This window comes from Ixodes scapularis, unplaced genomic scaffold (genome assembly GCF_016920785.2).
Source record: "Ixodes scapularis isolate PalLabHiFi unplaced genomic scaffold, ASM1692078v2 PGA_scaffold6__148_contigs__length_123643588, whole genome shotgun sequence".
Lineage (NCBI taxonomy): Eukaryota > Metazoa > Arthropoda > Arachnida > Ixodida > Ixodidae > Ixodes > Ixodes scapularis.
Window position 1 is genome coordinate 13,458,920 of NW_024609881.1, and position 25,651 is coordinate 13,484,570.

General features: G+C 47.6%; 2 protein-coding genes across 2 annotated transcripts; both read left to right on the forward strand.

Moving 5' to 3' along the window:
- The first annotated feature begins 12,718 nt into the window (after positions 1-12,718).
- On the forward strand, positions 12,719-13,519 carry LOC120844173 (solute carrier family 22 member 7-like). Its single transcript, XM_040215821.1, has 2 exons — positions 12,719-13,375; positions 13,457-13,519. Exons 1-2 carry the CDS (start codon positions 12,719-12,721, stop codon positions 13,517-13,519), a joined length of 720 nt encoding a protein of 239 aa, XP_040071755.1.
- A 2,083-nt stretch (positions 13,520-15,602) lies between these two features.
- On the forward strand, positions 15,603-16,547 carry LOC115332413 (organic cation transporter protein-like). The gene has a single exon (XM_040215822.1). It carries the CDS (start codon positions 15,603-15,605, stop codon positions 16,545-16,547), a length of 945 nt encoding a protein of 314 aa, XP_040071756.1.
- Positions 16,548-25,651: the final 9,104 nt, after the last annotated feature.

Below are 25,651 nucleotides of genomic sequence, written 5' to 3' on the forward strand. Positions count from 1 at the left end.
TATCCGTGAAGCCGTCCGGGAGGAGTTGAAGAAGTTGCTACCTGCTGCCAGAAGCCTGGATACGCCCTCAGTCGCCGAGATTGTCCGGGAAGAACTTCAGCAGGCGCTGCAGCCAGAAGTTCTCGCCAGCGCCGCTCCTGAACCACCGAAGCTGAGCTACGCCGCAGCTACCCGACGACCACCGCCCCCTGCTCACCAGTATACGGCGCCACCTCGACGTGAACCTCTAGCGCCGCAGTATTCACGACGCCATGAAGATCGGGCGTACGTCCGCCCAGAACAAGCTGCTCCACGAAAGACCGACGTGTGGAGGACGGCCGATCGACGCCCGTTGTGCTACCACTGCGGGGAGGCCGACCATATCTACCGTCGTTGTCCCTACCGGCAAATGGGCCTGCGTGGGTTCCACCCGAACGACCCACGCCCGAGGTACGGCGAACGCCCTCACGACATCGAGGAGTACCTCCGACGTTCCCCCTCCCCAGTGTCGTCACTCCGCCGTGAAGCCCGCTCCCCATCGCCACGACGTTCAGCCTCCCCAGCGCCACGATCCCGCCGAGAGAGCCTGTCTCCCCTGCGTCGTCGGGAAAACTGAGTGCGGCAACGCCTGGAGGTGACGTTGCCGAAAACGACGGAAGCAAACAGCCTCCAAGAACGCCGGAGCGCTCCCACTCTCTCGACGCCCCGCATTGCACCGACGCGCCTGCAACGGTGTCCAACAACCTAAACGTTGTTATCGATGGCCAAAACGCATCGGCACTCGTTGACACCGGGGCAGACTACTCAGTATTGAGTGGGAGGCTCTCTCGCCACCTTCGAAAAGTCACGACGCCGTGGGATGGACCGCAGATACGAACCGCCGGAGGACACCTCATCACGCCTGTCGGAAGGTGCACCGCTCGCGTCGAAATTCACGGCGAGACGTGTCCTGTGAAATTCGTCATTCTACAAGACTGTTCCAGAGACGTCATTCTCGGCATGGACTTTTTGTGTGAATACGGCGCCATCATCGACCTTAGAGAAAACAGATTGACGCTGCGGACACCTGTTCCGCCTTCAGAGAAACTCCAAACTGCGTCAGCCGCCGTCCGAGTCGCTGCCGACCACGTGAATCTGCCGCCGCGATCAAGTGTTGTCGTACCTGTCGTGACCGATGCAGCTACCCGTAGCGAAGTTCTTCTGGAGGGTAACCTCCAGTTGCTCCTGGGAAGAGGAATAGGCGTCGCACGAGGAGTAGCTGAACTTCAGGATGGCCGCACTGTGGTCCTCGTGACGAACTTCCGGAATGAAACGCAACACCTCACGAAAGGTGCAGCCGTTGGCCACGTCGAGGATCTCCGAAACTCCGCCGAAATCGCCGCCATTACTGATGAATCCTCGCCACCTCAGCAAGACGGTACGTCGCCAGCGCAACTCGACATCGACCCTAAGCTTCCGGACCCAAAACGACGGCAGCTGATGAACCTCCTCGCCGAATACCGTGACTGCTTTGCGACGTCGTCGAAGGTACGCCAAACAGCCGTTGCGAAGCACCGCATCATTACCGAGGACGACGCGCGCCCTGTACATCGATCACCGTACAGAGTCTCCGTTAAAGAAAGGGAGGTGATCCAGGAGCAAGTTCAAGAGATGCTGAACGACGACATAATCCAGCCATCAAGCAGTCCGTGGGCCTCTCCAGTCGTACTGGTTAAGAAGAAGGACGGAACGCTTCGGTTCTGCGTGGACTACCGGCAGCTGAACGCGGTGACGAAGAAAGACGTCTACCCACTCCCCCGAATCGACGACACGTTAGACCGGCTGCGCCACTCTCGATACTTCTCATCGATGGACCTGAAGAGCGGCTACTGGCAGATCGAAGTCGACGAACGGGACCGAGAGAAGACAGCTTTCGTCACGCCGGATGGGCTGTACGAGTTCAAGGTAATGCCCTTCGGACTATGTACGGCGCCAGCAACTTTCCAGCGTGTTATGGACACCGTACTGGCAGGACTGAAGTGGCAGAGCTGTCTGGTCTACCTCGATGACGTCGTGGTGTTTTCCAGCGACTTCGACGAGCACTTGCGACGACTCCGAGCTGTTCTTCAAGCCATACGGACCGCTGGACTCACCCTCAAGCCGTCAAAGTGTCGGTTCGCCTATGACGAACTGAAGTTTCTAGGTCACGTGGTTAGCAACAAAGGCGTGCGCCCAGACCCTGAGAAGACTCGCGCCGTCGCGTCATTTCCAGTGCCGACAGACAAAAAGGCCGTGCGAAGATTCCTCGGACTTTGCGCCTACTATCGTCGCTTCGTTCGGGATTTCGCACGGATTTCCGCACCGCTCACAAACCTCACGAAGGACGCCGAGAGGTTCGAATGGGCCGAGGAACAGCAGCAGGCATTCGACGAGCTGAAGCGACGACTCCAGACGCCTCCGGTTCTTGGACATTTCGATCAGGATGCGGACACCGAGATTCACACTGACGCAAGTAACGCAGGACTTGGCGCGGTACTAGTTCAAGTACAAGAAGGCACCGAACGAGTCATCGCCTACGCAAGTCGGACACTGTCCAAGGCAGAGAGAAATTACTCCACGACTGAGAAAGAATGCCTTGCGGTCGTCTGGGCAATCACGAAGTTTCGTCCGTACTTGTACGGAAGCCCGTTCCGCGTAGTCACGGACCACCACTCGCTCTGCTGGCTTGCGAACCTCAAGGACCCGTCAGGACGCCTCGCTCGATGGAGCCTCCGGCTACAAGAGTTCAACATGACTGTGGTTTACAAGTCAGGACACAAGCACAGCGACGCTGACTGCCTGTCCAGGGCCCCTGTCGAAACACCTTCCGGCAGCAGCGACGACGATGATGACGAGTGCTTTCTAGGGGCAGTGAACACCGATGACATGGCACGACGTCAACGAGACGATCCGGAGCTGCGAGCCTTAATCGAGCACCTGGAAGGGCGCGGCGGTACCGTACCCCGTGTTTTCTCACGAGCCGTGCCGACCTTCACCATTCGGCAAGGTGTACTCTACAAAGAGAACTTCGGGAACAACAACTCGCCGTGGCTGCTGGTAATACCGACCGACCTTCGAGGGGAGATCTTTCAAGCATGTCACGACGACCCGACGTCCGGACACCTTGGATACAGCCGGACACTGGCCCGTATTCGTGAAAAGTATTACTGGCCCAAGCTCCCCAAGACCGTCCACCTGTACACACGATCATGCCACGAGTGCCAGCGACGCAAGAAACCTCCGACGAGGCCGGCCGGACTCCTGCAGCCTATTTCTCCTCCAACTGCACCCTTCCAGCAGATCGGAATGGATCTACTTGGTCCTTTTCCGCCTTCGACGTCGGGGAACCGCTGGATCATCGTCGCCACAGATTATCTCACGCGGTACGCCGAAACGAAAGCTCTTCCTTCGGGGACTGCTGTGGAAGTTGCCAAGTTTTTCATTGAGTCCATCGTCCTCCGGCACGGCGCTCCAGAAGTTCTGATTACAGATCGCGGATCATCGTTCATGGCACAACTGACCCAAGAAATCCTCCGACTCAGTCACACCAGCCATCGTCGTACAACTGCGTACCACCCGCAGACCAACGGGCTGACGGAGCGACTCAACAAGACAATCGCCGATATGATCTCTATGTACGTCGACGTAGAGCACGAGACGTGGGACGAGGTGCTGCCCTACGTCACGTTCGCCTACAATACGGCGGTTCAAGAGACCACTGGATTCACCCCTTTCCAGCTGGTACATGGTCGGAAGGTAACGACCATGCTGGACGCCATGCTGCCCCATGAGCCATCTGACAACGAGAGCGACGACGCCCAGGCGGTTGCTCAACGCGCCGAAGAAGTTCGCCAGCTCGCCCGACTCCTGATTCAAGACCAGCAACGCGTCGACGCCGGCCGCTACAACCTTCGTCGCAGGGACGTCCACTTCCAGCCCGGAGATAGGGTGTGGGTATGGACGCCCATCCGTCGCCGCGGCCTCAGTGAGAAATTGCTGAAACGATACTTTGGACCCTACAAGGTACTTCGTCGCCTCGGCGAGCTGAACTACGAGGTGATGCCCGACGGAACACGAACATCGTCACGCCGCCCACCACGACCTGAGGTCGTCCACGTCGTGCGCCTGAAGCCGTACTACGCTCGATAGGACTGTGGACCTTTTGTGCTCCAAAAGACTCTTTAGTTTATCGTTCTTTTTTTTATTTTGATTTGTTTTACACTGCATCGGGGCGATGCACTTTTAAAGGGGGGAGTAATGCCGCGCGCAAGGCTGAGAAAGCAACGCTCGGTCACGGTCCTCCAGAAAGTTCCCGTTTATTCATGTACCGCACGTAGCTTCTATCATTTATCCCTGCATTTGTTTTCTAGAAAGTGAGTGTTCATTCTCGCCCCGATCACGCGACGCTCGAACCGCTTTCGCCGAATCTTCGAGATAGCGACGGACTCTAGATAAGAGGCCGACCGCGACCTTGTCGAGTCAGTCTCGCCCCAGCGCTCGATTCTGCTGACACGCCGACTTCGACGCCCGCGACGCTCTGCTTTCTTCTGTTTCCTTCTTTATTTTTGGCACAAGTTCGCCACATTAAACTTTTATTTATTTCTGTTCATTTCTTGTTTATTGGTCACGACTCACCACCCGTGACATTCTGCCAGGGTATGGACGCCCATCCGTCGCCGCGGCCTCAGTGAGAAATTGCTGAAACGATACTTTGGACCCTACAAGGTACTTCGTCGCCTCGGCGAGCTGAACTACGAGGTGATGCCCGACGGAACACGAACATCGTCACGCCGCCCACCACGACCTGAGGTCGTCCACGTCGTGCGCCTGAAGCCGTACTACGCTCGATAGGACTGTGGACCTTTTGTGCTCCAAAAGACTCTTTAGTTTATCGTTCTTTTTTTTATTTTGATTTGTTTTACACTGCATCGGGGCGATGCACTTTTAAAGGGGGGAGTAATGCCGCGCGCAAGGCTGAGAAAGCAACGCTCGGTCACGGTCCTCCAGAAAGTTCCCGTTTATTCATGTACCGCACGTAGCTTCTATCATTTATCCCTGCATTTGTTTTCTAGAAAGTGAGTGTTCATTCTCGCCCCGATCACGCGACGCTCGAACCGCTTTCGCCGAATCTTCGAGATAGCGACGGACTCTAGATAAGAGGCCGACCGCGACCTTGTCGAGTCAGTCTCGCCCCAGCGCTCGATTCTGCTGACACGCCGACTTCGACGCCCGCGACGCTCTGCTTTCTTCTGTTTCCTTCTTTATTTTTGGCACAAGTTCGCCACATTAAACTTTTATTTATTTCTGTTCATTTCTTGTTTATTGGTCACGACTCACCACCCGTGACATTCTGCTCAGCCTTGCGCGCGGCAATATCCCTTAGTTCCGACACTGTCATTTCTGGCAGATACGCAGAATTCAGGGAATAGCCCAAAAGCTCTGGTTTTTCTGCAGTGTTGCTTGTTTGGTTCCGTAGATTTTGTACCTGCTTAACAAATGTATTATTGAACTCGTTGCTTAGCGCATTACCGATAGTTGCCTCGAAATTTTTGTTTATACATTCATCTATGCTGTCCTTAGGGGGTTTTCCGATTATTTGATTAACTGTATTCCACTTTTGCCGTAAGTTTTTCCCACACTGCTTGAGTTTCGTCACATGGAACCTTTTTTTAGCCAGTCTACTTTTAGCAGTCACCTTGTTTCGCAGTTGTCTGAATTCTTCCTTTAATGCTGCATCCTGGGGAATTCGTTTGGATCTATTCCATAATTTACTTTTTCAGAGCTTAATTCTAATATTTCTTGGTCTATCCATTTGTTACTAGGTTTTCTTTGTGTCAATTTTATCGTTCTTTTCGAGTTCTCGTATATATCATTGAACTTCTCGACCACCGTTTCATATAGGGTGACGTGATCAAGAAGCAACAGAGAGTTCCAGTTGAATCTTTTCACCTTATCATCTATTTTACTGTTGTCTAGAATCTGGTAATGTACTTGCTTATTGGTTTTGATCGTAGGATCCTCACCCATAATCCTAAGCGCAATAAAATAGTGGTCGGCCACTTTTTGTTTTATTACTCCTGCTATAAAATCTAAATTACACGAACGTACAATGACGTGATCAATGCACGATCATGTGACTTTATTACCCAGGTACTCCTCTCTTGTATAATTATTAATTAAATTTTGAAGCCCATAGCTGCATAATATGTCGAGATATTCGGTTACTTCACATTTTTGTTGGCCCATGACATCGATGTTGAAGTCCCCTACAAGTACGATGTGCTCGTCATTATTAAATTTATTGAGTAATGTTACAAATTCGTCATAGAATAAATTTAAATTGCAGTTAGGTGGTCTATATACAGCAAATATAGTAAATGACAACTCAGCTCTATGTATTGATATCACAAGAACTTCTGCGTGATTTAATGACGCTTCAATACGGTCGGATAGCCAACTATTTTTAATGTACACTAGAATCCCACCCCCCCTTCTGCTTTTTCTACGTACTGATATTGAATGAAAACCAGCTATGTGAAAAGGTAAAGGCTCTTCAGCTTCGATATTTATTTCAGTCAATATTATGATATCAACATCTAACAAGGGGTTCAATGGGTAGACATTTAGTTCATCCCAGTGTTTTTTTAGGCTTCTTACATTAATTTGAATGATGTGTAGAATTTACTTTTTATTTGCTATAGCCTCTTCAGCTATAACTTTTTGGGTGTATCTGTTCCAGTCTTTAAATAAGTTACATGTGGCCATTTTAATGAATTTTGTTCAAGTCACTTTCACTTTCGATTCGTATTGCAGCCTTCCCCTCCCTTTGTCTGACCAAAATTTTGCCGCTCTTCATCCATACATAGTTGTAGCCCTGTTCCTTTGCGCAATCTTTTGCGGCCCAGAAAAGCCATCTCTGAAGCTTCGTCAGGTTCTCATTGACGTAAATTCGCTCTGCTTTCAAGGCGGTACGTTTGCTGATCCACTGGTTCCTTTCTGACCTGTCATTGAACCGCACAATGATCGCAGGAATTTTGCCTTCCCTTGCTTTCAATCTGTGCATGAACTCAATCTTATCAGGCTGGGGTACGGGAAGTTTCAGCTTTCTTGCTAGGTTATTCATGACCGCTGATAAGTCCTCCTCGTTGTTTTGAGCGATACCATGAATTTCGATGTTCATCCGTCGTGAATATTGTTCCGCGTTCTCCACTGCCCATTCTAGTTCTTTAATTCTTTCGTCTCTTTCTTTCCCGAGTTTTTCAATTTCGTTCGTCCTTTTTTTCAACTCGTTCGTGACGCCTACCAATGAGTCCACCTTTTTTAGCAAGTCATCATACTGGTTCGAAAGCATGGTAGCCGACTTTTCTATTGCTTCGATCGTTTTCTCTTGCCTATCCAGTTTCTGTATCATCGTATCGTGCTTTGTTGACTGCACATTTATCTTTATTTCAATTTCATCCATTCTGCTCAAGACCTCTGTCAGTTTTCTGTTTGTTTCTTGTAGTTGTGTTAACACAGCTCTTTGCCTCTGATCTTCGGTTTCATAGGCTAACTCTGCTGCCTCATTATTGGCTTGTGATGATTGTCGCTGGTCATGTATTTTACAAGTTGTGCATCGCCAAGACAACAAATCAGCGGTCGTCATGCTTTTTAGTTTGGTTTTGCTGACACCCGAACATTTTCCAGTGTGATAGAAATGTTTGCATTCCGCACATTCTGATGCTTGGGTATCTGGTGTCACTTCTTTTAAACACACTAAGCAATCGCTTTGGTTTCCAGACAAGGGCATGATTCACAGCAGAAATTGGCAGTCCAGCGGAGAGTCAGGTGCTAACAAAAGGTCAAGCAAAGGCTTGCACCCACCTGAGAGTCAAAAACGGTGTTGTTAGGCCCGTTCCGAGCACTCCGCTGGACTGCAGTTCCTCCACGTCAGGTGCCCGCTTATATGCGCTGCATGGGCGCCGTCCGGTAGGTGTTCATCCGCGCTGTTCTTTGTTGCTTGTCATCAACGGCCCGTGCGCTACGAAGCTGCGGCTGCGATGACTGTGCAGTCGCCGTTGATCGCCTGTTCCAGTTGGTCGTTTGCCTGAGAGTCAAAAACGGTGTTGTTATGCCCGTTCCGAGCACTCCGCTGGACTGCAGTTCCTCCACGTCAGGTGCCCGTTTATATGCGCTGCATGGGCTCCGTCCGGTAGGTGTTCATCCGCGCTGTTCTTTGTTGCTTGTCATCAACGGCCCGTGCGCTACGAAGCTGCGGCTGCGATGACTGTGCAGTCGCCGTTGATCGCCTGTTCCAGTTGGTCGTTTGCCTGAGAGTCAAAAACGGTGTTGTTAGGCCCGTTCCGAGCACTCCGCTGGACTGCCTATCTAGCATTTCAATTAACCAAATTATTGGAAAAACCGAAATAAACCGTGTTTTAGGAACGTGTAACCGGTAACCGACACCGTAAAAAAAAAAAAACGAAACGAAACCGTTATCAAACTGAAGCGGTAACCGTAACCGTAACCGAAACGCTACACATTTCGGTTTGAGTCTTTGGTCAACAGCAGTCATGTCTGCAGATGATGGAGTTAGCGATGGTTGTAACTCCCGATAGGCAGGCACAAAAAGTAGATGAAAGATGTCCTGCTTGCTGTGCTTAGAACAAAATGACGTCACAGTTTACAAACATTGCCAACCCTGCAAGCGTGTCCACCGTGGCCCTGGCAAGTTGGTCTCATTCCTCACAGAAAGAACGCGTAATGCTTAACGATTTCAACAGGTAAAATGCACATTCAGTGAATTCTTAAACTTTTAGTGTGCAGGCACCAATTTTTCGGGCTCGTTCCGCAGCACTAAGAACCATGGTAGATGTTTATATATATGCTAGTCATGTTAAATTTCGGCAAGTCCTCCAGTGCCAAGATGGCAGTATTTTCTTGTATGCTTTCTTGTGATGTGCAATTGTTTTCAGTTTCAGTGTTCTGTAGTTCTAGAATGAATATATTTCCACAATGAAAGTGCTAACTTCTTTCTACAGATAGCTGGTGCAACGTGTTTTGAAAAATTTTATGTTGGCTGTTAAAGCCTGCCTGAAAGTTCTACGAGTGTTGTCCGCATATCCAGTCTTCGCGGGCATCATTACCATTTAGATTAGGGTAGGGCATGATGCTGCTTGTTTAACAACAAAGGACTGCTTTTTTTCAAATAAAGGTGTGGTACTTGGGGGGATCGGTGGCCGAGTGGGCTGAAGCGCACACCCAGCTCGACGCGCGTGGAGCGAAAGCTCGCGCTGCAGAACCCAGGGATCCTGGGTTCGAGCCCCACCCCTGCCCGTTTCGATCTGGATGAGCATCGTACCGGCGTGCGGTCGTGTATCACTACTGCGTGGTGCACGTTAAAGACCCCAGGCTAGCGGTTGTACTGCACTGGCTAAATTGCTCATCTACAGTGTAAACCAGTGTCGCCCCTACTGGCAGACCAACCTTACGCTGTATAAATCACTAAACGTCCAATTTGACTTTGATTTTTGGTGTGGTACTTTTCAGATGTACTCCAATATTTCCACCTTTAGCTGTGAATGGGAGTGAAATGTCTGCGGTATTGAATAGCCCCCTGTTCTGAAACGACACTTTGTGCAACTTTTCAGAAGAGGTACTTTTTCATACAAGTTGCACAATCTGCCTTTTCTGAATAGGAAGCTGTTCAATGCCGCAAACCTTTCACTCCTGTTCACAACTGAAGAATCTCATTACTAGTAAATTCGTCTCTAAAGGTGCCAAAATTCGTCCACAAAATCACGAACGTTACTCCCTCATTACTATAAAATTCATCTAAAAGGGTCAAAGATTATCTTCAAAGGGACGCAATTTACTGCCTCATTACTGTAAAGTTATATCCCTAAAAGATTCAAAATTGATTCTCAAAAGGACGAGAGTTACTCCCCGTCACCATAAATATCATCCCCTAAAGTGGCAAAATTAATCCTCAAAGGGACGAAATTTACTGCCTCATTACTGTAAAGTTATATCCCTAAAAGGATCAAAATTGATTCTCAAAGGGACGAGAGTTACTCCCCGTCACCATAAATATCATCCCCTTAAGTGGCAAAATTAATCCCCAAAGGTCGAAATTTAGTCACCAATCAAAAAAACCTTAGTCCGCAATCACCACTGTTGATCCTCAAAGGAACCAAAGTTACTCCCCCAATTATGGACAATACGGCGCTCAAGGGACCATAATTAATCCCTAAACTTAGTCCCTGATTCCCTGCTGTAGGGATCAAAAACACTCCTTTTAACGAATCAAAATTTTGACCTCAAGGGATCAATGGACATGGACTAGAAGAAAAGGAAGGAACCAAACCGGGGGTTTGCCTTTTGGGAGGATTACTCTTATTGACATCGATTTAGTCCCCAAAAACGACGAACTACTCCTCCTTCTTTTTTTAAGAATGTATCGATATTTCCTTTTCCATCCGTGCAATGCCAAGGAGCTGAGCTTCTGTTTCCTAACCTCAATGGCAATACCAATACTTTGTCTCCTTGCGTTTGAAAGACACCGTCTTCGGTTTTTACTTATCCTTACTTGTGTAATATAATTAGAAATGATTGACAATTTAGCCTGGAGGCATTCAACTCAAGGAGGAGACAAACCGAGAGGAGATACGAGAATTTCGGGGCGCAGTGCCCAACTTGAAGTACCTTTATTTCAAAGGATATACACAATTATGTGCTTACCCTAGGCACAGAAAGCACAATAAAGCAATTCAACTTTTTTTCTAGGTTTCACACCTGTGACTTGGCGGCGCAAGGCTTGCGACTACACGACAAGATGCTCGAAAAAAATAACGAACCTACAGAGATTTCATCTAAATTCGGGGAAGTGCTTTTGCAAAGACGCATATCATCACCTTCGTGGCACGTAACCATAACTTTTTATCCGGTTTTGTTGTTACTCATGTCTTTCATTCTTGTGTGTAAAATAATCAAAAATTTCTTCTATACTTTATACTGACTGTGGAATAAAAATTAGTGCCAAAGAACAAGCATTGCATATGTTTTTTTTAGATGTCACTTGTGTTGCATTGCTAGGTTTCTGCTGCTTTGCTGCTGTTCTCACGTTTCAAGGCTGGTTTGGGTACGTTTCAACGTACATTAGCCAGTACTGAACCGCGAAAACTAGCTGCAAAGCAGCAGAAGCCTAACAAAGCAACACAGAAATTGCCAAGAGAAAAAAAATGCTATTTTCATTTTTTAGGTTAGGTGGCGCTGCCCACACAGGGCAGCACAGTGGCGCTGCCCTGCGCTTTCGGTTTTGGTTTCACTGCACCGCCATGTTTATTTTTGTGCACCCTTCAGGAACAAGGGGACTCAAATGGCGTTGCGTACTCCAAGGGATTAAAGCCCCTTCATGTTTCAAAAGTAGCGCAAGTTGCGTCGATGCACAGAGGCACGTGTAACGTGCAGCCCGTGGGAAAATCAGGGCCGAACAGCACATCATTAAGCTACATATCAGACGCCATGATCTTCCCAAAGTAGGCGCGCGGCACGTGTCTCGATCATTTCCACAACAGTGAATGGCGCCACTTTGCCCGGGATAGAGGAGCTTTACCAGGGTTTGCCAGTTCGCGTCTTATGGGTGGCATTGGAAGTTGCACTCCTCTGGTTGATACGGCAGCGCAGGCATGCCGAGTCAGCATGCCACGTGCATCCGCGCTTTGATGGAAGTAGAAATTCATAGCTGTTGATGTATTAAGATTCACATGAGAGTGATAACGATGATACAGTTCAGCTAAGTGACCTTTCTAGCGACTAGAGTGAGGAAGAGCCGCTGCCAAAGAAGAATCAGATGAAGAGAAAACTTGACGAGAGGAATTTCTGTTGGAAGAAGAAAGAATTCAACCCTCAAGAGCACACTCTTAAGCCATAATGTTTAAGAATCTGCAATGGCATGAAACCCGGGGTCCAGTGGGCTCGAGGTGTGAAAGCTCGTTTGCGCCAAACACTGCAAAAAAAGAGAACAAAAACGGCAAAAGGTGAGGACCAGTCGAACAAAGAACAAAAAGTAACCGGGAGTGAAGGTCTAACAAAGGCCGCTGAAAAGGTTTTTTTGAAACACAGTCTATTTTGTGACGTCTTCACTTACGGTGTCGGTCGTTGAAGTCAAAAAACGAAATTCTTCTCCGCGCTACTGACCCGAAACGCATGTCAGCAAAAGCAGCGTCGCGTTGCGAAATGGAATTCATTGGGAACGTAAAACCGTTTCCTGAGATTTCAGATAAATGTTCAAATAATTGAGAACAATAATTTTACACACCAGGATGGCGGAAATGTCGTCATTCTGCAGCGTTTTTTTTTTTTTTTTTGGCGGGGGGTTAAGTTTTTGGTTTAAGTGTTTTTGTGGATCAAGTTTCGTTGCTCAAGAACATAAAAAAATGTTCGCACTTCAAACCGTCTTGCGGTCACTACTGGTGTCCATTTTCATGCACTAATTATGATCCGCTAAAATCATTTAAATTATGGAAAACAAACGCAAATAGAATGGGTAAGTCATACTTCAAGTTCAATATCACCATCGCCTATAAAAGAAAACGCAGGGAGGTTTGCACGAGCGCACGCGAGGCCTTGTTCCTCGTGTCCCAACTGTCTCTACGACCTATCCGTTCCATCGGCTGCAGTCTACGAATACTTGGCGAAAAGACGGTTGCGTTAAAGCCGCCGAAGTTCCCCGATCAAAAGAATGGCGAGCCTGAAGGCCAACAAGCTCGCCAACCCAAACATCGAGTTGGTCAACATCCGCAGCGAGTCGCCACGAGTTCCTTCCACTGAAGAGGACGTCCACGTCTACGGCTATGGCCAGTTCCAGAGAATGGCGCTGCTCTGCTCTATCGTCTCGTTCTTCATGACGGTGGTCCTCAGCCAAACGCCCCTCGTCATGTCGCGTCCTGTGGCCCATTGGTGCAAGCCCCCCGACGAGTACGCCGGCTTGTCCGCGGACGAGTGGAAGAACACGAGCATCCCCACGGACGAGGACGGGCGATTCAGCAGCTGCACCCGCTACGAACCGCCCATGCCAACGCCCGCGGACAACAAGACCGAGGCCAGCTGCGACCACTGGGACTACGACAGCGAGGTTGGCGCCACCATCGTGAGGGATTTCAACCTGGTCTGCGACAGGAAGTGGCTGCTCTGGGCGCTCCGGTTCGTGTACTTACTCAGCGGATCGGTGCTCTTACCTGTCATGGGTTCAGCGGCCGACAGGTGTGGGCGCAGGGCAGTCCTCGGCCTAACCCTGTTCGGCCTGGTCTTGTCCGGGGTGATCACGTCCCTGGTGAAGACATTGGTCGAATTTGCGGTGCTGCAGCTTCTCACGTCCGCATCAATCACCACGTTTCAGGTTGGTGACGGGGTGCGCGGTTCCGTTTTTAGATAATAATAATATAACGTGTTTTTTTTTTTTTCATTCCAATCGCTTAAGGCAGGTCAACAGTACAACGCACAAAACGACAAAAATATATCGCTTCTACCCCTTGGGACTTAGATCGTTTGAAATCGATGACAAGAACAGAGGAAACATGCACGAGACGCAAGCGCTGACTGGCAACTGAATTTATACACAAAAGGAAGAAGAAAACGTACTGAAAGTTACGCTATGCCAGGGCGTGGCACACACCACGCCCTGGCAATTATAATAGTTACGGAATTATAGTAGTAGCTCCTCTAATATTTAAATGAACTTCTGATAAATCAGGCAAATCTTGTGGCTTCCTTGAGTTGAAATTAATGAGACTCTATTTTATCGCCAATTACGTGGTTTAATATCAACGCAAATAACCGGAGCACTAAAAATGTACCTCCCCGCGCATCACGTGATCTTACGTCACCGGTTTCGAGGTCCGCCGGTGGTCCGCGGCCCGCGCTTTTGAGAAATGCCAAGCCACTTTTCTCGCCCGGACCTTGGCGGCGGACCGCGGCGTTTTCAGTACAATTGAAACGCTAAGTCTGGCAACAAGCGGACTTTTGTTTTTCGCATTAGAATCCTAATCCAAAGTCGTTTTCTTTTCGCGCCACAAAGAAGACGAACCTTTTGTTGTGCGACGATGCAACTTTTTACTTCATCGCGTTCGTGGAGCAATTCCCCGCTCTGCGGGACAATAATCGCAACGACTACTCAAATAATCATCTAAAGATGTCCCCATGTCAACGCCAGGGCCACCGCGGCCAAAAGCCACTTTCGTTCAACCTCCATCTTGGCTCCTTACAAATAGCCTCAAAGCAGCTCGTTGCATGCGTTTGGCGGAACTGTGTAGTCGAGGGTTAGACCGGCCCGTTCACTCTGTCGTCTGCTCTTTTGGTCCGCCGTGTGGATGCTCATTGCAGCCGGGCGGTCCGCGGGCCGCGCATCACCTGATCAATCGGTCCGCGGCCCGGTCCGTCGTGTGGATACACCTTTAGGAGACGCCGAAAACATCAGTTGTATGGATTTTTTGTTTTCAAGAACAAACGGGCGAAGGAAAATTTGTTTAATTTTTTTAAATCCAGACACGACAGGGAACAACTTCCATAATTATTCGACCGAATTATCCGGTCAAATAATACTTGTAATTGTTCCCTGTCATGTCTGGATTTAATAAAATATTTGCCTTCGCTTGTTAGTTTTTATGAACAGAAAAGTCCAACTATTGATGCAATACGTTCAGTGCGAGTCAACTAAAACTGAAAATGTCAAGGATTACTTATTACTAGTGTTCAGCCTTAGGACATAGATATTGTGAAGATTTATTTAAATCTTTATCACTTGCGGAATGGCATGAGAAGGCGACCGTAGCGCAGGCTCCACTTGTATACATGTGTCGCACTTGATGTCATCGAACCATACCAATAATCATTCCTTGTTGTTCTTGCCGAGAAAAAAAATTCGGTTGTGCGAATTATGAGGTGTAGGAGGTGCACGCCCAGCAGTGCAAGTCATGTTTTCCACTGGGAGATGTGACATGCTCGTCCTTATCACTGGCTAAACGGGTTCAAGGAGGACTAAAAATGTACCTTCCCGAAAAAATCGCAAGGTCTCTCGTCATTCCCGTATTGCATTGCGCGGGGAATTGTGGAACCCTTCCGATGTCCGTTCGGGCCGGATCGAGCGTTTTGCACGTCCTGGAAGATGCTCAGTGCATCTCGCTTACCACTGCGAGATCAAAACAGACATAAAAAAGAGTAACAGATCGAAAAGCCGAAACGTACCCTAATTTGTTCTCGTCTTGTTTTTTTTCTGTTTCTTTTTTTTATTTTTAAAATCGCAAAATGCTAGAACAGCATGAATACATCCCTCTATTCAGCTGTTCTTCTCCACGCTCCGTACATCGAATTGCTGTAGTACGTCGAGAAAACGGTGAAAGGCGCTGCGTATTTTCGGAATAGTCTAATGGTATGTTGAGAGCACCGAAGCGCCGTAACTCAGGAACGTTGAAGAGCTTCCGACACGGTGCCCGTATCCCCCAGGCTATCAGCACCGTGCTGCTCTTCGAGGTGACTCCGCAAGACCACTGGATGCTCTTTGCATGCTTAACGTCTGCGTTCCCCTTGTGCTTGGTACCGTGGTGCTCGGCCTACTAGGCACGACTGTGATGCACTGGTCCGCCATACAGCTTGTTGTGATATCGCCCACGCTACTGCTGCTACTGACCTACCACCTGACAGACGAGTCTCCGCGCTGGCTGATGACTTCGTGGAAGTTCAAGGATGCTGAGCGGGTTATCCTCTGGGCGGCTAGGAAGAACGGACTCCCGGAGCTGAACAAGGTGCGCCCAGCGTACTTCAGGGTCAAGGAGAGCGCCGTCTCGCGTGACGGGTTCACCGACAGGCCCACCATCTTCAACATCGTTAGCTCACCCCAGTTGCCATCCCGATCGCTTATCGTTTGTGGTGTTGGTTGGTGGGTCATCTTTAACTGCTACTACAGCATAGCTCAATACAAATCGTTCGGAAGCGGTGCCGTCTACTTCTACATAATGATCGGTATCGCCAACATGGTCACTCAGACCGTCAACTACTCGTACTTTGTCCTGAGGGGTTACGGCCGCCGGAAGCCGATGTCGGCCTACATGCTGGGGATGTCGGTTTTGCTGACGTCACTGGCGCTATTGGTGGCTCTGGGGATAGAACTGGCGTTCGCGAAAGTCGCTGTCCCCACCACTTTCCTGGTGGAAGTGTCGTTCGCAACCATGTTTGTGTTTACCGTCGAACTCTATCCGACAGCGGTGCGCAGTGCTGGCGTGTGCGGCGCTTTCCTGTTCGAGCGCCTAGGCGGCGTCTCAGCGTCGCTTTTCAGCGACCTGCGACTTATGGATCCTCCCATGGACAGGCTGATCCCCATGCTCGTCAACGCGGTCGTGTTCTTCACATTAGGTTTGCTGTTGCTCTGGTTGCCAGAGACGTTGTCCACGAGTACAACCGACACCGGTCAGGAGGCTGCGCAAAAGGACATGTGGAGGTTTGACTCACTGCTTAAGCGGAAGAAGAAGAGCAGACAGGTTCCCAGGAATCGCATCGCTCCAAAACTTGAGCGATAGGCACTCCAGCAAGTCCCCGGGATGAATGGAACGCGGGGATGTGCTCAGAAAACTAGTCGTCGGTCTTCCTTGAACCAGTTCAATCAAAATGAATGGCGACCGGTATCGAACCCAACTGGTCACACTGACTCAGTGGCAAAGAGACGTAGGGTCTTTTCTGGCACTCAAAATGCCTGATAATGGAAGCCCGACAACGATCGCCCTTCTCATTGTCTGAGAGGATTAAAGGAAGACCAGCGACTGGCGTTCCGAGCTCAGCTAGCGGCATGATACATTTAAAGGGGTATTCACACGGGGGATGTTTTTCGAGGAGCGATGTGCGCAACGTCAGTGATCGGTGGAAACGGAGCGACTCGCTGCCTGACTCAAGCAGTTACATGAACGGCGGGGAGCAAATAGGATCGTCTGTGTTATCGGACGCATTTAGAGGCTGCACGTTCGACAAACACGACTCGGTGGACGCTAAAAAAAAAACAAAAAAAAAAAAAAAAAAAAAAACCCGGAGGGGTACAGGAAACGGCGATACGCGATCATAGCAGTAGCGCTGTTTGGTATAAAATGTGGCAAACTTTTCCTGCGAAAACAAAGGTGGTTCTTGAGTTAGTGAACGAAAACACAAATGATGTAGAATCAAAAACAAGTTTTATGAGGAGCGGCTTGAGGACGGCATTCGTGAATATCTAACACCCCATTCACACGATGATAAAGGTGCCTTTAGCAAAGAAACCTTTATTCTCTGCGTTGAATAAATTCACGACCCTCCGCGCGTGGAGTGTGCTCGCGACCCAAGACTGCAGTTATACGCCGATTGCAAAGGAACCTGTGTTAAAGGTACTATTATGCTGCCCGTGTGATTATGTTATCAGACGCATTTGGGTGCCTCGGAGAACATGCCTAACAGCGCCAGCTAAAATAAATTAGGCGATTAACCGCCAGAATCTCTCTGAGCGAAATCCCTAAAGTTGCCAGACACGCAAACAAAATACCGCCAGCTGCAAAGGGATTCCATGCAAGGCTGGGGGTGTTTGTGCACACCGTACAAATTCCCCCAATACCCCTGGGATGTCTATTGCGCTGCTCCGCGCGAAAGCGTGACATTGTAATTTGTAACCCGGTGCCTCCCGAGAAGCAAAGGGAGGAATTTTTTCCCTGTGTGAACGCCCCATAAACGTCGTGTGAGCGCGTATGAAAACCGGCCATATTCGCTTATAGATTGCTAATATTTTAGGAACTATATTCATTTTATTTATTTTATTTTATTTTGAATACCCTCAGGGTCCCTGATACATTACAGAGTCGGTGGGTACATGGACTAAATACGTGGACACTGGTACATTATGCAGTAAAAAAACATTCAACAAGTGGAGGATTAGAAAAATATTCGGTTATGGCGAATTTAAATGATGACGAATGTTCAATGGAGTCAACGGAAGGGGGAAGCCGGTTCCACTCTGAGCTGGTTTGGGGATGAAACAAACGGGATTAGAAGTATGAAGGCTGCGAAATAAGTTCCTGTTTTAAAGATGGGTTATAAAAAAAAAAGTGAAAGCCGTTTACAACTTCCTGTAACACCGAATTGGAGCGCAGCTCTTGAGGAGGAGGAGTGGAGGGTATATTCCTCCTCCTCCCTCGTGATCATGCCTGCTAGTCCTCCTCCCCTCCTGCTCCCCCTCCCCCTCCTTTACCACCTCCTCGTCCTTCAAGCTCCTCCCCTCCCCTCGCCTCCGCCTCCTCGTCTCCCCTCCCCCCTCCTCCACCTTCGTACTGCTTTCCTCCTCGCCGCTGAAGTCATGTGACCCCCTCCCCCCGAGGTCACGTGACCCCCCCGGACCATACTAGACAATCAGGGGAGGAGGAGGAGGGGGAGGAGGAAGAGGGCAGAGGTCCGGGGGGTCACGTGACCTCGAGGGGACGGGATCACATGACCTTGGGCGGGCCGTCACGTGACTTCGGCGGGGGCAGGGGAGTCACCCCCAGGGGGTCACGTTACCTTGGCGGGGGAGGAGGGGGAGGAGGAGGAGCGGAGGGGGGAGGAGGAGGGGGAGGGGCGACGCCGACGCCAACGCCGACGCCAACGCCGACGCCGACGCCGCACAGGCTGGAAACAGGTCATGTGACCCCCTCCCCCAGGTCACGTGACCCGCCCGGACCATGCTACACAATGAGGGGAGGAGGAGGAGAAGGAGGGGGGAGGAGGAAGAGGGGGAGGAGGAGGAGAGGGAGGGGCGCGGTTACGCCGACGCGACGCCGACGGCGACGCCGACGCCGCTCAGGCTGGAAACGGGCCCCTAAGAGCTGCACTCTAAAAAATTTAGGAGAGAGAGAAACGCGAAATTTTGCTTCGAATTGATAAAGCCAGGAAGGTCCAGATTATATTTCCTAAACGAAACGCTAGCAAGACGGAAAGAGTAGATAAAATAAATTGCGTTGGTCGATTCTGGACAGATTCAATTGCATCAATGAGAGTGCGCTGAGCCGGGTCCCATATACTTGATGCGTATTCTGGCTTTCGGCGGATGAGTGTCCGAGGAGAGGAGGGTACTTGGGTAAAATTACGACGCAAGTAGCCGAGGGTGCGATTTGAAGCCCATACCAATTTGGCTTCCGTAAAAACAAATCTACTGAAATAGAATTACTTGAACAAAAAGAATACATACTTACACAGTTTGAAAGCAAAGCTATTGTTGTTTGTATATTTGTGGATTATTCGAAAGCTTTCAAAATGGTAAATCATAATACATTGTTAAAAAAGCTTGCATGCTACGGTATTCGTGGACAGGTGTTGTTGCTTTTGAAGTCGTACTTATCTCATCGAAAGCAGGTCGTTCAAATAAATAATATGTGCTCCAGAGTTCAACCCGTCCTTTGTGGCGTGCCTCAGGGTAGTATATTGGGGCCGCTACTTTTAGAGCGCAGCTCTTAGGGGCCCGTTCCCGGCTTGAGCGGCGTCGGCGTCGCCGTCGCCGCTGGCGTCGCCGTCGCCGTCGGCGTCGGCGTCGGCGTAACCAAGGTCATCCCAAGGTCACGTGACCCCTCCAGGTCACGTGACCCCCCTCCAAGGTCATCTCAAGGTCACGTGACCCCACGTGACCCCCTGAACGTCACGTGACCCGCAAGGTCACGTGACCTTGGGGGTCACGTGACATTTACATTTATCTTAATGACATTGTGAACATCAACCCTACTGCCAAATTCATAATATACGCGGATGACACAAGTATTTTCTTTTCTGGTAATGCCATCCACAAACTTGTAGACAAATGTAATTTTACAATGAAAGCAATAGAAAAGTGGTCAGTTTCTAATTCCATGCAGATAAATGAAGTAAAAACTAAAGCAGTCATATTCAGACAAAACAAACAAGCCAATTCCGGTACATAAAGATATCATCCTAAATTCACGTTCTATAGAAATTGTTGAACATTTTAAGTGTCTTGGCGTCGTATTTTCTTCCACTATGTCGTGGGATAGCCACATAAACCATATAGTAACTAAGATAGCTCAGATCAGAGGCATTATAGGTCGTATTAAATACCTTCTTTCCACAAAAAGTAAGTTACTCCCTTATAATTCGATCTTCTACTCTCATTTAAACTACTGTCAATTGGTATGGGGAACAACAACAATTTCAAACCTTCAACGCGTTCAAATATTACAAAAAAAATGTCTTCGTCATATTTACAATGAGCCTTATGGAGCGCCAAGTACTAACTTGTTCCACCGCTCCCATGTGATTAGTGCATTTAACTTGTATAGATATCAATTAAGTACCAGGTATAAATTAGAAACACGAAACAATATTACTAACTTACGTGATCTGGCTCATCTTCAAATAAAGAACATAATTAGTTACTCAACAAGACATAGAGAAAATTGGGTAGTGCATACACCTCGTTCGAACTATGGAAAAGATTGCCTAAGTTTCATACTGCCGTCTTTATTAAATGAATATCATCTTGTGCATTTTCATTTATTTACCTGTAAGTACCGTGAACTCCGTAGAAAAACTGACAGAGTATGATTTTTAACGGTTTGTTTTTTGTTTAATTGTGTGCGCCCTTAACATTTATGATCACAATGTTTTTTTTTGTTTTGTTCTTTGGTGAGTGTGTTGTTGCAATGTATTGTTAAGATTACTTTTCTTCCCGCCTTTTTCTTTTGTTTTTCTCGTTTTTTTCTCTTTTGTAAGTACTTTAGCAGGATGCTGATCAGCTGCCAATACTAAGGGTCTGTGGACTCGTCAAGCTGCAATGCTGCAGCTTTTTTCCACAGCTCCTTTATCTTTGTACAAGGTGAAAATAAAATGATTTGATTTGATTTGATTTGAAGTGTTAATGATGTAGTGGACGTGGATATGCCATGAGAGGCATACCCACGTCCACTACTTGTATGATGTGGCATGCTTTAATGAAGTACCATTAATTTTGTGGTCGCAGGTTTGAGGGGGATTAGAAAGGCGTGAGATAGTCATGCTCTCGAATTTGTTTGTTTAAGGACATCACCCATTCGTTGCACCAGTTAAAAATGTTTTCAAGGTCAGATTGAAAGGAATAATGATCAGATTGGTTGATTATTTCGCGATAAAGAACACAATCGTCAGCAAACAACTTTATATAAGAGTTAATGCAGTCGGGAAGATCATTAAACCATATTCAAAGCAATAAGGCACCCAAAACAGAACCTTGAGGGACGCCAGATTTTCCGACAGAAAATGATGAGTCACGGTTGTTCGTACTTACAAATTGGGTACAGTTTCTTAAAAAACATTGAAACCATTTTAGGATATAAAGGTCAATATTTAGGGTGCTGATTTTAAGAATTAATAAAGGTGGTGTACCTTATGAAAAGCTTTTTGCGAAGTCGAGGAAAATGCAGTCCAACGATGATCTATGATCGAGGCCTGAGGTTATGCTATGGGCAAGACAGAGTAGTTGCGTTTCACACGAGTAATGTTTACGACAACCGTGCTGAAATGGGCTAAAAAATCAGTTCGATTCGAGAAATAACACCATGTATGAATGCATTACATGGTCTAGAAATTCACGAGGGATGCTTGTTAGGGAAATAGGCCTGTAATTAAGAAGAAACTATGGGTTACCAGTTTTATGCAGAGGAACCATCTTCCCCACTTTCCAATGCTGCGGTACTAGAAAACCTGAATAGACTGCCTAAATATCTGCGACAAAAATATAGACGAATAAACCTCAGTGTTTCTGAAGAACTTTGAATTAATTCCACCACAAAAAAGGAAAGTTTCAAATTTTAAATTCAAAGCATAATTCCCACAGAATACCTATCGGGACCATTGAAAAAATGTCAAGAAGATATTTGTTGCACAGTGCTAGAAGGGTCAGAATATGACTTTGAAAATATACTGTTTAACACGGAGTAATATTCTTCAGAACGGAAACGGAGGACCTGATAATTAAAATCTACAAGAGAGATACTTTTTTTTTTTTAGGTTTTATAATCTTTCGAAAGAGCAGAATTACACGAAAAAAATGAGAGGAGGGTATTGTTAAGTAAAATGTGCTTCGCTTTTTTGATAGCGGTGCGTAAGCGCGCAGACTGTCTTGATATGCGCAAAAACGAATAGGATTGTCTGTGCGTTTTGCCAGACGAAAAAGTCTTTTTTTTTAGCAACCTTTTTAGAGCGGTGGTGAACCAAGGTGAACGTTGTTTATCGAAAATGATACGAAGTGGTATATATTGGTGAATTAACGACCATGACATTTTCTCTGAATAAATTCCAATTTTATTCTACCGTGCGTTCAAAAATATTGGGCATATATTCATCAATGAATAATTCAAGCTCGGTATTAATTTGTGAATAATCTCCTTTTTCGTAGTCTCCATTTGTTTTGGTTTTGGCCTTAGTACCTTGACGAGAAATGTGCCCGGTTATAAAAAAAAAAATTCATGAAGCAGTGGTCACTTACGGCAGGGAAATATGAAAGCGAGTGAACGAGATCTGCTGCTGGAGTTAGAATGGAGTCAAGTATGTTAGTTGATGTAGGACCAGATCTGGTAGGTTGATTCACAAGCAGTGTTAAATTAAAGTCTAAACACAAGTTTACAAAAGATAAGCCTTAGGTTGACGTTCCACTGACGGCGGGGCAGGACCCTAACCAATTTATTTTCGGAAAATTAAAATCGCCCGAAGGAACTAGAGGAGAAAAGGGACATTTCAAGACTAGGCTGCTTAGGACGGGCGTAGCCCGAAACAGCCCATTCCCGTTTGAACCCGTGCCGTTTTGGCCCATTCCCCAAACGACCTTCCCGTTTAAACCCGTCCCGTTCCGACCCATTCCCGAAACGACCTTCCCGTTTGAGCCTGTCCCGTTTCAACCCGTTCCCGAAACGCCTTTCATAGTTGAACCCGTAGCCAAGACATATTTTACGTTTGAATACGCCCCGTTTGAGCCCGTTGGTACAAAAGCCCCGCACATCTCAACTTCTTCGCGAAGAGTGCCCATCGTTCTAGTCCTGGTTTGCGCAGTTTTTCTGCGTAAGAATATGTACCGAAATAATGTTAATGCAATTAAAGCAAAGGTGCAGGCGAGCATTTTAGTTATGTTGTGAAAGATTTTTGCTTGTAAGCGTATTCTTAAAATATGCAATACTTTCAGACAAGCTTCAACGAAATATATTTCTACTTGAACCTCTTAAAATGTTTCTTTCAAGATGGTCCCCAAAATGTGTAACTACGAAATGGACTATGTACACTGCGCGACAACGTTACCACGAGACGATGTTGGCGATTTTTCCAATTTTACTTTGAAATGATATCAGAAGTTACCACATTTTACCGCTTAGGTTAGTGGCCCAGATGAGGACCTTCAAACACATTAATAACGTTGATGGGAGTCTTCTGATTTTTTTTTTAAACAGCTAAAACAAACAATCCCTTGTTCGCGCTAACGGTCTCGCGCTCTGTACAATAACAGGGAACTTTCGTATACCGTTTTCGACGCCACGCGACTCTCCTCCACAACCCGCTACGATACCCATAACTCTATAGTCAAGGCCATCGGCGCGCAGGCGCAGTAGCGGCTTCTTTTTTGCGGAGGGCTGAGCGAAAGGGGAAACGCGGTGTACAAAAACTCCTTAATAAAGTCTTAGAGTAACGCAGGCAAGCACTTTGAGTAAGTAAAAATTAGCGTTGCCTAAGTTTTTATATCGCTACGCACTTTTTAGGTTACCCAAAACGCTTGCGTGCGTCATTCTAAAACTTCCTTATAGTGAACGAAATATGTTTAAAAGTGATAAATCAGACAGGCTGCCGGGCATATGATTGCGATTTCATTTTCTTACAAGTTCAAACACAAAACCGCCGCGTTCCATGGCAAAAATCATAAACCAGAAAATGCTTTCGCCTTGGTTGAGGAAGTTGAGCAGGAAAATCGCGCCATCAGAAAGGCGACACTCCAATCGTGATATTTCGCGGCGGTCACCTGGCCCACACGGCACCACCATTTGCATGCTGCTGCAGCGATATCCTTGTCAAGGCCTCATCCCGTTTGCAGGCCGATGAAGTCGTAAATGTTCGGGTGAGCCTTCCCTGACACAGCGTTTATCTTACGGTGCCATGTCTCCGAGGTTGTTTCGGGAGAGGGAGAAGTGATGTGAGCAAGGAGAACAGACACTGGACACTTGAACCTAATCAACTGTTAACGAACAATACAAACGAGCCGAACGATGGCCGAAGCGGGAAGGTTGTTTCGGGAAAGGGCAAAATGGGAAAGGATGAAACGAGAAGGTCGTTTTGAGCCGGGTCGAAACGGGAAGGTACAAACGGGAAGGTTGTATTGGAAATGGGTCGAAACGGGAACCACCTATTAGGACATGATATAATTGTTTACAGAAAGCCGATGTTCCGCTTGGAGGTCGATAGCACGCACGGAATAGCGCATTTTCGTGATTCAGCATAACAGAAACAGAAACAAACTCAAGGGGGGAGCTAAGTACGACCATATTAAATACGAGATCACGAGCTAGCGCAGTAAGAACACCGCCCAAAGATTTAACATCACGATTATAACAATAAACAGTGTAATATTTTTCGCAGTCAAGAAGTTCGGCATTATCTTGCATTCCAAAGTCAAACTGAGCACAGTGTTCAGAATGTCACAATTTTTTTTTCTTACTCTACCCAAGTCTCAGCATCATTGTCAGCCATACCATGAAAAACTAGGTTCTCTCTGCGTGAACGATCTTCGAGGTCATCGAGCCGTTGGCTCAGTACTATTACTTGCTAATTATGACATTAAGTTATTTGGCCTACGGACGGACGAACACTTTCTTTGTCAGCGGATATCCTGTTGTCTATGTCGGCGATCTGTTGCTCAAGTGAGACTTCGGCCTCTTTTAGTTCGTTGAGGGAAGCCATAACTTGTTCATGTTTTGCGTCCACTTTATTGTACAGGGACCTGATTAAAGAAAGCAGCTCATTTTACTGTTTTCCAGGGTCCCCTTTAGGAGGCCCAGGGTTCAGTTTTATGTCGCCAGGCATAAACAACAGCTTCATCACATTAACATACTTGCAAAACAAAGAAAACAAGACCTGTAGGCATGGAAATAACAGCAGACAAACATTGTTTGATTTTTTTTTACGGTAGAGGGAAGAAGTTGAACCCACCTGCACCAAAAAGCGGAACGGTATATGATACGTCTGCATCGTCGCTGTATTTCCATGCCCACTGAAGGAACGGAGGGGCCGCCATCGTCTTATAAAAAGTGCTGGTGACGCGTCAGTCGATCCCGATGATGGCGCCGTGATGAGGGTTCGGTAGTCATCATCGAAGAGAGGTATTGGTGCCGGGCAGCGAAGCAGATCATTTGCCGCGGGTGTATGGTCACTGTTGTCCCTGATTTCCGGTTGTTGAAGCGGGGATAGTGCGAAACTTTATTTCTCTTCGATGAACATAAAGCGTGTAAGTTAATATAAACCATTTTTTTTTCGTTTTTAAATCAAAAACCTTCTCATGAATCGGGCAGCCTCGGTTACATGCGCGAGCAGGTAAGCTGTCTGCTGCTCTCCCAAACGCGGTCATCCGTCAATCGCCTATAATTGTACACACATGTCTGGTAGTAATTTTCCAGAC